General features: G+C 36.8%; 1 protein-coding gene across 1 annotated transcript in view; it reads left to right on the top strand.

Annotated features, from left to right (window-relative positions):
* The first annotated feature begins 5,836 nt into the window (after window positions 1-5,836).
* Window positions 5,837-15,265, top strand: part of LOC577117 (phosphatidylinositol transfer protein alpha isoform) — a 13,160-nt gene continuing 3,731 nt past the window's right edge. Inside the window, exons 1-8 of the mRNA XM_030981884.1 lie at window positions 5,837-6,000; window positions 7,614-7,647; window positions 8,143-8,291; window positions 8,844-8,943; window positions 12,423-12,503; window positions 13,297-13,377; window positions 14,270-14,347; window positions 15,097-15,192. Coding sequence (XP_030837744.1) covers window positions 5,969-6,000; window positions 7,614-7,647; window positions 8,143-8,291; window positions 8,844-8,943; window positions 12,423-12,503; window positions 13,297-13,377; window positions 14,270-14,347; window positions 15,097-15,192 — 651 coding nt within the window. The 5' untranslated portion in view covers window positions 5,837-5,968. The remainder of the gene's footprint in view (window positions 6,001-7,613; window positions 7,648-8,142; window positions 8,292-8,843; window positions 8,944-12,422; window positions 12,504-13,296; window positions 13,378-14,269; window positions 14,348-15,096; window positions 15,193-15,265) is intronic.

Raw genomic sequence — 15,265 nt, 5'->3', positions numbered from 1 at the left:
GATTAACATTAAGAATAAGATGTGATCGACTCCTTTATGGCTACTTTTGTTATCAATTCATGTTTTCCCACCACATCACTATTTTCCCCCTTAACCCTGATAAGGCCGGGGGGCATTATCCCCCCCCCCCCCCCTCCACGATTTGTCTGATTGTTCGGGAACGCATATGGATGGCGCCCCGCCGCTCGCTGACTTTTTTCCTTAGAGTCTTGCGCAACTTCAAAAAAAAAGGAAATCGGACCTACAGTTACAAGGTCACGTGACCTTTTGTCTTTGCATGTCAGCCCGAAAATTGCTCATTCTTGTGATTTGTGTACAAAACATATGGAAATGTCATCTTTCCTAAAAAATAGATCCAACAATGGTTATTGGGTCTTGTTTAAAGTTTAGGTGGTTGTTTTGGGAGTCAAAATAGTTGAATTGTAGTAAGAAATGAAATAAAACAACAAAAACAATAAAATACATAAGTTAACAAAACAATGAAATACATAAGAAATTATCAAAACAAGAGAAAACATAAGAAATAAGCTGGCTCTTCCAAATGTTGTTGTCGTATTATTATTCCAAATGGTCTAATGAATATATGTAGTGAAAAATAATGCTTAAATATGAATAATATATGATTTATGGGTAAAATTTTGATTGTATGACCTTTTTGCATAAATTACCATAAAAATGCAAATGAGTGAATTTTTGAAAAAATTGAAATAACCATATTATTCTATACACTTCACTTGACATGCATGCACATTTTCGCGGAGATCAGCCGTTTCACGGCTGAGATCTTAAAGGGGGCCATAATGCCCCCCCCCCCCCCGGCCGTACTACGACCTCAAATAGCCCGGCCTTTTTAGGGTTAATGATGTTAGTTTTCAATAATATGATTAGGTTTAGACTTAAGTTTTTGTTTCTGTTGGTGTTGTTGTCTATGTGTATGTTTTAGGTTTTGGGTTTGTTTTCTTTTGATTTCTTTTTGGATGGAGGGGGTTTGTGAAATTTTCAACGAAAGTCTTTGGATTCGCCTTCATTATTGATAATCTTTCCTAGTCTGCATTCAATCAGTACTTTGTACATTTAACTCTTAGCAATTAATTTGTCTATAATTTCAATATTAAATCTTATTAATGTCTCGGCCAACAGGGCCAATGGGGAAATCAGTTTTATAGCTGACAATACTTCGATGTAAAAATAAAACTACAAATATACAGATAAAATAGATAAAAACGAATTTATACAGTTGATAACAAACTCGGGGTATGTAGTGTTCATTTCGCTCTACCTTCCATTAAAAAAAGAAAAGGAAAGATGTTTGAGATATAGATGGACAAAATTGATAGATTTCATTTTAGGAAATCTCCTACAATAAATACATATACACTTCCGACAAAAAAAAGCACACCATGGATTTCAACTGGAAACATTTTCGCCCTTTATCATTTTTAATCGTTTATTTCATGTTGTTTTATTGTTTGTTTGCAGTCTCTTTGGTCTCATGTTTGCAAATAACGAAGATTTATAAGTTTAGAAAATTATATTTAGTCTGAATTCACCGTTTTGTTTTTGTTTTTTGACAGGGTGATGTTATGATATATTTTAAAGTAGTAAACAAACAATATACAATATAGAAGGTAATTATTTTAATAATTATTTAATTAAAAACATGTTGAATATTGCATTCGGAGACAAATTCTTTGTAGCACTAACATGTCGATATAAAAATATTTAACAAACAGTCAAAGAAAAGTATAATTTGAATAAATTTTGGTGAAAGGTTATAAATTTAGTGTTCCTTATGATTATATTGTTGAATTTGTTTGTTCATCGGTTTCTTCTGTAGTCAAAAAGAAAGCGTCAGACTTTCAGGTTAAACCGCCCTCAACCACAATATAATCTACGCTCATAATAATTTGCCTAAGTTCACCAAGCCTATATTCAATGAAGACTTTGACAACCAACATGGCAGGATTGGTAATGAACACATCAGGGGCGAGAGATTTGAAGGGGAAAAAAAAACAGTTTTGCAATCATTCAATTTCATGTAACAAACACGGTTTTGTTTTTTGTAAAATGAATGATATGGAGAGAGACATTGTCAAGTTTCTTTAATCTATGGTTCCCAATATCCTAGAAGTGAAATGGGGGCTGAAATTGGAATATAAGACAGAAGGAAAGAAAGTAATGGACGAGATCAATAACGAAACAAAACAAGCTTTTTAAACTGCACTGCCTTTCCTCAGTTTTATCTTGTTCTTTTAATGTAACCTTTCTTAAAATTGTGATGATTGTTAAATATTATGTTGAAATGTAATTATTTTGTCTGTATTTATATATTTATATTTGTATGTACATGTAAAGCACCTTTAAATGTCCGAAGGCAAATTTTATGTATTTTTTACATGACAATAAATTATCTTGAATCTTGAATCTTGAAATGAGTATTATGAAGATTTTCCAATAACCCCATCTTTCTCTCCCCCTCTACTTATTTTCTCTGCTCTTTCTCCTTCTCTCTCACTCTCTCTCTCTCTCTTTCTCTCTCTCTCTCTCTCTTTATATATGTATATATATACCGTGTGAGTAAAAAAGTTTACACTCAGAAAATTGTCATATATTTTAAAAGTCAGCTATGAACGAAAGGTTATCATACATTTTTCGAAAGGGTGCTATGTCCCGAATCGTTTGGAATCCCTTTTGTGTGGTATGTGTTCACGCTTGGATGAACAGGAGGCATTGTTTACGAGAGTGCAAAATTCGACTTGCGCAAAAGTATTAAAGTAAAAGAATGAAATGAATGTATCAAATGAAATGCATTGCATACGCTTTTTTCAAAAGCAAAGTCACAGACACACACGTTAGAAACACACACACAAACACACACACACTCACATAGCGCATTTAGATGCAGACTGACCGAGGCCTTTATATGAAACAATTCACTGTGATGCACCAAATCTTTCATTACGTCATTATGATTGAATTCCGTTTTGATATTAAATGGGAAATTTGGGAATTTCCAGAAATTTTCATTACGTAATAATGACTTGGCTGCGTGTATTTTTCATTTATGTGTGGGTGGGTGTGTGTGTGTGTGTGTGTTTGTGTGTGTGTGTGTGTGGGGGGCGTAGGTAAACGCCAGCAACCGCGGACCACTCCATAGAAAACTACCTCAAACCTCGGACGTACCTGCAATGGGGGACCGTCCACGGTTGCGATACCGGTTCCGCCGTATCAAATTTACGACGTAGGGGGCGTTTGAATATTATATGTCACAGCGTGTAGGCAACATCGACTGGATCAATCCTAAGGGGATCGCGAAATGTCACAGCGCCCCCTTCGATGACTGCGCGGAAGAGGCGCTCGCTACCTGATCATCCCATAGCAGGTACGTCCGCGGTTTGATGTAGTTTTCTATGGAGTGGTCCGCGGTGGTGGGTGATTACCTACGCACACACACACAAGTTCTAAACTTGGTCCACGGTTTGCACCATAATCGTGTAGTGGTGTGTGTGCGTGCGTGCGTGACTGACTGAGTGTGACTCTGTGTTTTATTTGGATCTGCAAAGACCGAATTAATACCCAAATCCCAATTGTTTGATAAAACATAACATAGACATCACGTTGGCGCAAGTCGATTTTTGCACTTTCATAAATAATGTCTCCTGTTCATCCAAGCGTGACAACATATCACACACAAATGATACCGAACGCGTTGGGATAATAACACTCTTTCATAACATGTATAATAATTTACTGTTCATATATGATTTTTAAAATGATTACCAATTTTCTACGTGTAATTTTTTTTGTTTGACTCAACATTGTATATATCTATGTTTCTGTCTTTTAGCCTCTTTGTGAGTACCCCCACTCTCCTGCTCTCTTTCTCTCTTCCTCCCTTTCATCGCCTTTTCTTTTTCTTTCTTCACATATCTGGGGGTGTTTCATAAAGATACTATTAGTCGAACTTAACTCTAAATTGGACTTACAAATTATGGAGAGCCATATGTAGTCGTAACAAACAAAAAACATATTAGAAAGCGAAAATCAAGTATTCAGGCTTTTTATAAATTCCACATCAAGAATATGAAATCACCTTGATAATAGAAAATAAGAAGGATTTAAATCAACGTTTTTTTCCTTCTAAAATAACTTTTTCAAAAAAATACATAGAAGATAGTGGCTTTCCATAATTGTTTAGTCTAACTTAGAGGTAAGTTCAACTTAGGATCTTTGTGAAACACCCCCCCCCCCAGGTCTCCTCTTTCCTCCTCTGCGTTTTGCTTGCTCTCTCTCTCTCTCTCCCTCTCTCTCCCTCTCTCTCTCTCTCCCTCTCTCTCCTCTCCTTTCCCCTCCTCTCCATCTGTCTACCTCTCTTTGTCTCTCCTCTCCTATTCTCTTCTCCTATTGTCTTCTCCCCATCTTTCTACCTACATACCTCTCCCCCTCTCCCTCTTATCTACTTCCCTTCTATCCCCCTCTCTCTCTCTCTCTCTCTTCATATATGATGGATGCGATTAATGAATTCGTTGCACTTTGATTATCAAGTTCCTAAACCGTCTAGTAAGACCAACCTTGATGAAAATCAAAAGATGCATCCGAAGACCATGCGACATCCTCGCCAGGCTCCTGGGAGAAGGTAAAGTTTGCGACGTGACTCTTTTTGCTTTCAAGGTTTTAAAGACCGTCAATACTACTGGGCCAGAAGGGATTAGACCACACAGCGAGGTCACTGACAGGTGGCTATCTCATCAAATCAGCCCTCAATTGACATAAGAAAAAGAGGATGATGGGGGACCAATGGTCACCAATTCGGCATTGTTTTATATATAGAGGGAGCAAGTAGCTACAAGTAGGACAGTGGGGCTTTAATGGATTTTGGAGGGAATTCAAAGTTTCCCAGGTTTGATATGACACAAACTTTTCAATGACAGGGTACGGCCAGACCTTCACCTTTCTTATTGTACTGGGTGTGATCGGGTCCCCAATCCGACAATAAAAAGGTCAATGTCCCACAATGACATGTCCAGCTTTAGCTTCTCTTTCAAAAATTATTTAAAAAAACAAAGTCAGTTGTTTGAAGCGGACTGGTTTAATTCAATTGAACAAAATACAACAAAAAACAACAAAAAAAAGTTGCTACATGTATGTATTAATGATCGCGCAATGCAGTAATTTAAAAAGGGACTTTGGCTCCCATTGAAAATATATTTTTAGTTTAGACTTCAGTAAATGGGTCCACCCTCTCATCTCTCCCTTTGGCTTTATTGTTCAAAGATTATGTCTTTACAATATTTGTAAATGAAACATACAACAACATCTTTGTAAAAGCGATTAGGAAAAAGCACGTTCTGTGCGAGCCTGCCCCCATAAGATTGACAAAAATATCCAATGTTTAACTATCATACGAAATAAAGCTCAGTATAGTTCAGATTATTGTTAAAATGTCCTATTAAAACATGTAATGGAATGAAAGTTTCAAAGGTCTAAGATTTACATTCATACTAAATGTGGCTGCTAGTTTTGCTAGTTTTCTACCCTTATCCCTTCCATTAAAAAAAAAAGTTGTTTAATGAAGTATTATGGATAACCGTGAGCAATAAGAGACGGCTACCTTTTTGAGAAGTATGAAGGTCATGTATTGAGCAAAGTAGTGACAGTCTTGAAAAGATTTTGTTTAATATTTGTTTTAGGAAAAAGAAATGCAACACAATGCAGTATATTCCAATGATAAATACTGCTCAGTCGTTCGGCATTGTAGATACGCCCACACAATCTATCATGGCTGACTTGTCATGCATTCAACCATGGACTTATTTTCTTGAGAACGAAGCATTCATAGCGTTCAATACTCCTGCTACAAGTAGATCACAACTTCACTTGGAGCAGTGCAGGACTCATACCGTTTAGGATCATCATTCTCGTTCTCGGGCATCGTTAATTTAGGAGGAAGGTACGACAGGAGACCAAGATGGCACTACCAGACCCACTTTATCTAGAATAGTACGTATTACATTCAACCATCAAACAGGATGGCTAGGGAAAGATTTTTAAACAGTGTTGCCATGAACAAATATTATATAAGCTTGATTATATGAAGTAGAGTAAACATGGAAAGGATCTACATGATTTATGTATGTGCTCGCGTTTGTGCGTGAACTGTGTATGTGCATATGTTTGTGCGTATGTGTGTGTGAGTGTGTGTGTGTGTGGTTGTGCGTGTGCGTGTGTGCGTGTGTGTGTGTGTGCGTGTGTGTGTGTGTGTGTGTGTGTGTGTGTCGTGAGTGCACACGTGCGCGTGTCTGTGAGTGTTTTCTGATAATTTAAAATGTAGAATCCATTTAAACTAATTGCCCGCGAGACGACGGTCTCGCGGTCGTCGTCGTCGTCGTCAGTCTCGTGAAACCCGAGGTCCGAATTAGTCCAATTTGTTTTAGTTTAACAGGAGTAATATCGAAGTGCTTACACAATCCGTCTTTTATGCAAATAAGCATAAAAATGCTGAATCGATGTCCTCGTATTTCGTCCTTCACTCTTGTTGTGGAATAGTGTAAAAACAACTTTACAGATCACTGCATCAACGGAATGAAGTAGTCCTTGAATGCGTCTGATCTAGATAATACAATAGTTATTCACTACGCGGGTCAAATCTCCTGAAATGGACGTTTGGATTTTAAAGGTTTCACAGGTCTTCACTTAACGATTATAATACTTTCACATGGAAAGACACAAGTGACAGCTTTATTTATGTTAAGCATCCGGACACAAAAGCCCCCATCGTTCTGATAAAGCTTACCCGAAACTGTTCATAATACCTGCATATTAAAGGAGTTTTCTACAATCAACTATGTCCTTTGATAAATTAAGCACACACACACACACGTGCACACAAGCACACACACATACACACACGCGCGCACGCACATATAGTGCAACATTTGTTGTAAAATTGGATATCCTATCTCTTTTTAAGGACACTGAAAAAGTACCTAATTTATCTTTTAAAATATTCTAAAGTGAAATCTTATGTGGGGGATGGTACCGATCGAGCGAAAAGACTGTCCGTTAATAAATCGTAAAACTATGCTTTTAAAGGCCTTAAAGGGGTTTGTTTACTATATTTCTTCTTCTTTTTAATTTCCAGGAGGTCACCCTCCTGAGGTAATTTCCAGTCTTTGAGGGTGACGTTTCCCCCATACCGCAGGGATAGCTGCCCCTGCAAAGAAATGTAATGCTTGTACATGGATGTGAACCAGGTTTCATTTGACCATCTGTACAATGACACATCTTGTTACAGGGGCGGATCCAGCCGGCGGCAGGGGAGGGGGCCAAAGAGGGGGCCCAATTCGTGAGAAGCATTTAGCGGCGAAACAGCCAGCCGGTGAATATGCGGGGGTGGGGGAGGGGATAAGGAGCACGAATTATTTTTGGGGGGCTCTCGAAAATTTGAAAAATCGCACCCCCCCCCCCCCTTGAGTGCCAGGGGAGGGGTCCATCTCCCAAAAAAAGAGTAAAATTCACGTGTTTTTACTTGGGGCTTTTCCCCTCCCTGAATCCGCCACTGTCTTTTTATGTAATTATTTTTACGACTATTATTCATTTCTTTTTATTTACAGCCGCATCGTTCTTCCTTACGTTTCTCTTGATGAGGTAGGTACGAGGTAAAAGGCAAAACTATATAAAGGAAACAGTTTCATATTATTTTCTATTATAGCTTTAGACCTCAAGAGAGTAATGCTGATAATTCATATCTATATAGTCTAGACTAGGAAAATATGATTTCTGCATACTCGTAGAAGTACATTGAGATAATGTAAACCCTATCAAATTAAAACGATAATACTCAAACAAAACAAAGCTAGCGATCTTCGGCCAGGGTGTGAGCTTTAGAAGCCTAAATGGCCTTTAAGAATCATTCACGTTCTTGAAATAACAAACGACAGTTGATCGTCTTATATGATTTTTTTTTTTAAATATCCGATCATCTTTCCTTCGCCTGACTGGCATAATTATATTCCGATGGATAAATATCGGCGTCTGTTCGTGAGGGAGTATTACTCGTACTATGGCTAGCAAAGTTATTGTTAACAGAACATTTCTTCTAATTTCATTATGTTTGTTGTTTCTTTTCATCTTTCCACTAAGATCCAAATCGGGCTACTGTACACTTTATGTAAGACCTCCCTCGCGGAGACGGGCGGTGGCGAAGGGGTAGAGATTGTAACGAATGAGCCAGGGACATCCGATACTGGAGAAGAATGCCAATATTACCACAAGATACTTCACTTGGCATCGTAAGTTACATATTTTTAGGGAGGGAATCTATGAATTCACAGTTTTAACAACTATCTCGTCTGAAACATACATGTTGTAAATAATTGAAAAATGGGAATATTCAAATGTTTCAGACTATTCCTTTTAATACATTTTCACATGTCTTGATCTACTGTCCTACTTTCAACAACAAAATCTTCGGAAAGTTTGCAGCATCCAAGTAACAGCGATTTTATTGTTGTGGCCATTAAGTCGCAGGATCACATTCTGCAATTTGAGTACTTGTAATCAATCAGAAAATTGCATTTATTCTATCGAAATTGGTATTTTGTAAATAAATTGATATAAATATTACTTGTACATAACGAAATATATATACGCAATACATAATCAATTTTCATTGATATTTATAAAATATTTAGAACTGATTTTTCTTCACACACCCTAATCGTTTAATGCAAGGTTAAACTTTTCTTTAGGTTGATATGTTTACATTTTACCTAGACACACATTGTTTTCAGGTTATTGTTATTCTTTAAACACGACCGTTTTCTATCTCAATCTCATTCCAGAAAAGTTCCTTCGTTTATAAGGCTTCTCGCCCCGAAAGGCGCTTTGGAAGTACACAGCAAAGCATGGAACTACCATCCGAAAATCCACACAGAATATTCAGTAAATAATAATGCTTTTGAATTTTAAGCGAATTATCATCGTGTTTGATGTGGGTTTGCGGTTGGGCTATTGATCTTTATGCATGTGTTTTTGTCAACTACAGAGAATGCAAGTTTTCAGTAAGGGAAGCACCCCCCCCCCCCCCCCCCCCCGAAAACAAATATATGTATAATATACATGAAATGGCGCCCATTCTGCTGTTCATGATGAAAATATTGTAGCAGTAAATACTGACATAAGGTAGTAGTACCTCTTAGTCACTATATTGCAAACAGAGCTAATTTCTTCGTAGACAAGAAAAATAGTTTGCTCTGATGATACTTTGAGGCAAATCCTTGATCACATTAATATCTGAGCTGCTCTTTTTAATTATGAGGGGTTATAAGTAGATGCGAATGTCTGTATATGTGGTATGAGTCTCCAAGCATCGGCATCGGCATCCTTGGGTGGGGAAGGGGGAAACCGGGCACCGGTCTTATTCAACTTTTGAATTGCAAAAGGCCATTAATGAAAAAGAGGGTGTATAGGAGAGACCGTAGAGTATTTATTCATTTATTTATTTATTTGTTAAAACATCTTTTAACAGGATAACATCGATCATCTCGCAGGCTGCTTTACAAAATGGTCCTGCATAAATAAGGAAAATACAAATTAAGGAACTGACAATAAGATTATTTACAAGTAAAATAGCGGTTTTATACAAGCGGTAAAAAAATAGAAACAACATAAAAAGGGGAAAAAACATCATGGACAAACGGAAACGGGGGATATGCACACATTTTGAGGAAAACACATCGACGGATAAGTGGATCTACAACAATTATTGACAGGTGTAGTATTATGAAAATGAAAATAAATATAGAACAAGAAATGTCTTAGCAGCTACATAGGCCTCGACCAAACAACTATATAAAATAGATATTAAATATACAACGTAATGTAAGTATTTGTAATTTCCTAGATAATAAGGTTAGCAATCATTGTAGTAAGTTATTGCATATAATGCTGTAGTAACAAGAATAAACGGCAGTGAACAAATTTTATCGATTAAAGGACGATTTGTTTATATTGGTATTTAAGAGGAGAGCCTATTCCAATTAACCGCTCCAGCATACTTAAAGGATTGTTTGAATAAGGTCACGTTGGGTTTGGGTTACACTATATTTAGAGAGTCTGCATTTCTTGTATTAAATCAATGGCAGTCGAAATACATTTCTTTTTCGTTTGAAAAGCGAGGTGGAGCAATGCCCCTTATACATTTGAAAATAAGCATAGCCAGAAAATAATCACGGCGGTGATCAATATTTCGTCAGGAAAGTTGTTTTATCAATATGTTGCCGCTTTAAATTTCATAGTTAGAGAATGCATAGTCTATACAGGTTTTTATTATACAGTTTTAAGGGGTGTTCAATAGTTCTGAATTTAGAAATTTACTCAGCTTTCCTAGAGAATAATTTTTATAGGCAATAGATTTATATAAGTCTCTTAAATATACATTCCCCTTCAAGTTTTCGTCAATCACTATACCTACAAATCCTTTAGATTTTACATGTTCGATTCGTTTATGTTTTATGAATATATTTGATATATCAGAGGATCTTAATTTTATTAGCACTGTTTTGGTTTTACTTATGTAATGCGTAATCGATTTAGATTATACCAATGATTTTGAGCGTTAATACGTTTTTGGAATTGCTTTGTAACATCATCTAACTTACTATCTGCAACAAAGACTATAACATCATCAGCAAATATGTCGAAAGCCTGCAGTTATACATTCAGATATAGCGTTTACGAATATTAGGAAAAAAATGGGGACCAGGAGACTGCCGTGTGGTACCCCGATAGAAAGATATCTTATATTAGATAGTTGATCTTTGGAGTGTACCACTTGCTTCCTATTACCTAAATAGATTTGGAACCATATCGAGCCTATTTTCATTAATTCCATAATTTTGAATACTAGTTTGAATAAAAGAAGCTCGTGGTCAACACAATCAAAACATTTAGAGTTGTCTAGGAAGCATGCAACAACCATTTCTTTCATAATTATGTAAGGCTTCGTAGAAATCGTCTTAGAGGCTGTTCACACCGGCAGAGATAGCGCGCGCTAGACCGCGCTATCTCCGCGGTTTGGAAGGTACAACGTCGTTTCGGTCCGCCCAACAGCGAGTCACGGCGAGCCAACACTGGAGCACCTCTTGGGGGTGGTCCACGAGAGATAGCGCGCGCTAGAAAAAAGGGGGTGCTACGATAGACCGCGCTATCTCATTGCGGTGTGAACAGCCTCTAAGAGGCTGTTCACACCGGCAGAGATAGCGCGCGCTAGACCGTGCTATCTCTGCGGTTTGGAAGGTACAACGTCGTTTCGGTCCGCCTAACAGCGAGCCACGGCGAGCCAAAACGGCGTGCCACTGGAGCACCTCTTGGGGGTGGTCCGGTCTAGCGCGCGCTAGAAAAAAGGGGGTGCTACGATAGACCGCGCTATCTCATTGCGGTGTGAACAGCCTATAAGACGTGGGGTAAGCCTGTTATAGTTGAATTGTTTGGAAGAAAAGCGTATTGATCGACATTAATCATATTATGTTTCTGGAGGTAGGAAAGTAACTGTAATTGCACTTCCTTTTTAATTTTGGGAATATGACTAGCAACTGAAATCGGTCGATAATTTTTTTTTTTCATTCTTTGAGCCTTTTCCTTTGAAAATCGGTGTGGTACATGCAATCTGCCAATCATCAGGTACTATTCCCGTATCCTGACTCGCATTAAAAATGTTACACAGGGTTTTACAATTTCTAGAATCATCCAGGGAAAAATTCCCCTATTACCCTAGTTGTTTTGATAGGTGCATGTTCCTTACCTATTTTCAACAACAACAAAAATCACTTCTCCTTTATATATAAGCCAAGTGTCAGTCGTCTTCCTTGAAGCAGCCTGTGGTTTAGGATAATAGCATTATTTTTCTACCTTAGAATTTCTCAAACTGATTTATGTTCCAGGGGTTAACATTCTAACATGATTTTGTCACTCCATGTAAGCTATACAGGGTTTTCTTTTCATCAACAAACGTAAATGTTGATACTTATATTTATGCCATAGTGCCATACAGTAGACTTGCGGGTGCACCATGTGAGAGAGAGGGAGGATTGAGGAGTCCTAAAAAGGACTCTCGGTTATCTTTCTTGAGGGTTTGTAGTCCTGAAAAAGACTGTTGGTATTGTCTTGAAAAAGCCTGTTGGTATATCTTTCTTAGCTTATAGTTCTAAGGAGAACTATGGCGCTTGGAGAGGATGAGTGGCGGGAGTGGCTCGACGTTTCGAACAGGTTGACTATCCGTCGTCAGGAGTGTCAGGAGTGATATTTATGCTGTTTGTTTGTGGGAGTGGGGTTGTTCCTCTCTTTTGCTTGATCCCAACTTTTTTTGTGTGTGTGTTTTAAGAATGGGTTTAATTCCGATTGTTTCATTTTCACGAAAACAGAATCCAGATTACATGAAAGATGCATTTCTCGTTGACGTTCAGACAATATTCAAGGACAATGACAAAGCAACTGAGGAAAACGTAAGTAAATAATGGTTTATTCGGGGCGTGGGAATAAGACCCGTCATTATCTGTAGCAGCCTATTGTTAACTTTGTAATCTGGTGGTATAATTTGCTATTTAATGGAACAATCATTTGGCATAATTGAAATAACTCTTTACTCCACTCGAATAAGTGATTTAATGATTAGAAATTTAATTCGTAAATTTGGCAATATAAATACAGATTAAGAAAAAGAATTTCGAACAAGATCGCAACTATTTTCGAAAAATCAACTCGTGGGCAACTTCAATACTTTCTTGTACATCCCAAAGAAATCTTGTTTTAATCGCACGTTTTAAAAGGTGACACACAAAGCTTTTAAAATTACCTTAGGTTGATTTTTCGAACGTAGTTTCCATCGTGTTTTTAGAACCACCATACAAACCTCTTGATTCATGTTAAGTACTACCTTTGTTCATGTATTTCCACTGTGTATTTCAGTTGGAAAAAAGTGTCTTCTTCCTTAAAAGATTTTCTTTAATGAATAAAACCCAAGTGGGGTGTTATTTTGATAAATTATACGTTATTGATGCTATTTTCGTTAGGTAATTACCAGGTAGAATTGGGAGCTCGTCGTTTATTGTATAAACGTGATTAAATTCTCCTAACTATACCGTTTCCTATTAAAATGTGTCCCTTTTTTCAACCTTTGCCGTCATATCATTGACCTAACAACAAAACATCATCGACTCTCAATTTTCCCTTTTTAACAGAGATGCTTTTTTTAGGATATTTTAATGGAAACTGAGGTTACTTTTCTTATTTTTGAAGGTGTTCGACCTCGATGACGAGAAAAAGGCGAAGAGAGAGACAATTGAACTCGACATCGTAAATGATCGCGTGTCTCCATCGGTAAACTAAAAAAAGAACATATCACCACAAACATATCTCGACGTATTCGAATCCCGATACGCATGTATTTATCTGTGTATATATAGGCCTATATATATATATATATATATATATATATATATATATATATACTGTTTTAATTACACTATATATATATATATATATATATATATATATATATATACCTTAACATACGAAGTGAAAAAATGAATCATTAAGTGGGCATGGCCATTAGCAGGACATTTTCATGTCATGTTAACGATTGGATAATAGAATTATACTGTCCTTAAAGTACGTTTGCAGGCAGAGGAAACTTAAAGGCCTCCCGAGAAACAATAGGTTTATTCATTAGTCAAAGTTTAATTAGTTATATTGTTTTAAAGTTAGGGTGAGTTTGGAGTTAGAGTTAGGGTTAGGTTAATATACCAGTTTTTGTGATGTCCTGTTAATGTATTATTTAGGGTTATATATGGATGTCCTGTTATTTTCCATTCACCAATAACGTTTCAATTTATTTCGTCTGGTAATGAAGTAAAAATTAAAAATTAAACATCTTAGGTAATATGTATGTATTTATATATACATATAAATGAATATATGCAATATAATACAAATTAAAATATTTATATTTTTCAAGCATTTTTATTCCGTTAGTTCTCGTTCCATGAGAAGTGTAATGAAAAGTAAATGAGGGATTTCTTTTGATAACTTTGTCTCATTGAAACAATTTATAACATTACATCGTGTCATAGAATTATATAAAATTCGAATATTGAACGATTTAAAATATTGTTCCTGGGGTATTTAAGGGAGCAATATTCTTTGATAATGTTTTTTGGCTAAAAATCCGGCAAAATATCATAATATTGTTGCTACATTTTTTTTTTTAAAGGATTACTCAGAAGATACGGACCCGACTAAGGTCCGACTGGAAAAAATTAGTCGTGGACCTCTGACCGCTGACTGGAAGGTAAAGGTCTCATGCTTTCTCTCTCTTTCTCTCTCTCTCTTAATCTTCTTCTTCTTTTTCTTCTTCTTCTTCTTCTTCTTCTTCTTCTTCTTCTTCTTCTTCTTCTTCTTCTTCTTCTTCTTCTTCTTTGTTTTCCTCTATTTTTTTTTCTTTATCTTCCTCCTTTACCTTGCGTATTAACCATAATCTTTACTATATTTCATCATCATAATCATCATCATCATCATCATCATCATCATCATCCCTTCCTCCTCCTCCTCCTTCTTCTCCTTATAGTTCATTTGCCATATCTCCATCTTTGTATTTTTCCCGTGCTTTTCTCTCATACTTCATCTTCTTCTGAATCCCTTTTCTACCGTTTTTTTAAATATTAAGTATTATCCACCTTTCCTTATTTTCTGTTATCTCCTACTTTCACTTTCTCTCTCTCTCTCTCTCTCTCCCTCTCTCTTTCTCTGTCTCTCTCTCACCCACTCTCTCACTTACTCTCTCTCTCCCTCTTTTTTTGTCTCTCTCTCTCTCTCTTTCTCTCTCTCTCTCTCACTCTCTCTTTCTCTGTCTCTCTCTCACCCACTCTCTCACTTACTCTCTCTCCCTCTTTTTTGTCTCTCTCTCTCTCTCTCTAACTCTCTCTCTCTCTCTTTCTCTCTCTCTCTCTATTTCTCTCTCTCTTTCTATCTCTCCTAACTATAAGTATTCGTTCATATGACGTATTAAATATCGTATTTTCTTTCTTTCTTCTTCTTCAGGACACCGAAACAAAGTTTCTGACGGTGTACATGTTCGTGGAGATTAAATTCAAATGGTGGGGGCTGCAAACAAAGGTTCAGAGTGTTATCCACAGGGTAAGATACCCAAATTTAATAAATTACACGTTCAAAGATTAAAGGTACTATGTCCCATTTGCAGGCCAAAAAA

Source organism: Strongylocentrotus purpuratus, unplaced genomic scaffold (assembly GCF_000002235.5).
Source record: "Strongylocentrotus purpuratus isolate Spur 01 unplaced genomic scaffold, Spur_5.0 spur5_scaffold_12, whole genome shotgun sequence".
NCBI lineage: Eukaryota > Metazoa > Echinodermata > Echinoidea > Camarodonta > Strongylocentrotidae > Strongylocentrotus > Strongylocentrotus purpuratus.
Note: the sequence above shows the minus strand (reverse complement) of the source record. Positions and strands in the feature narration are given on the sequence as shown.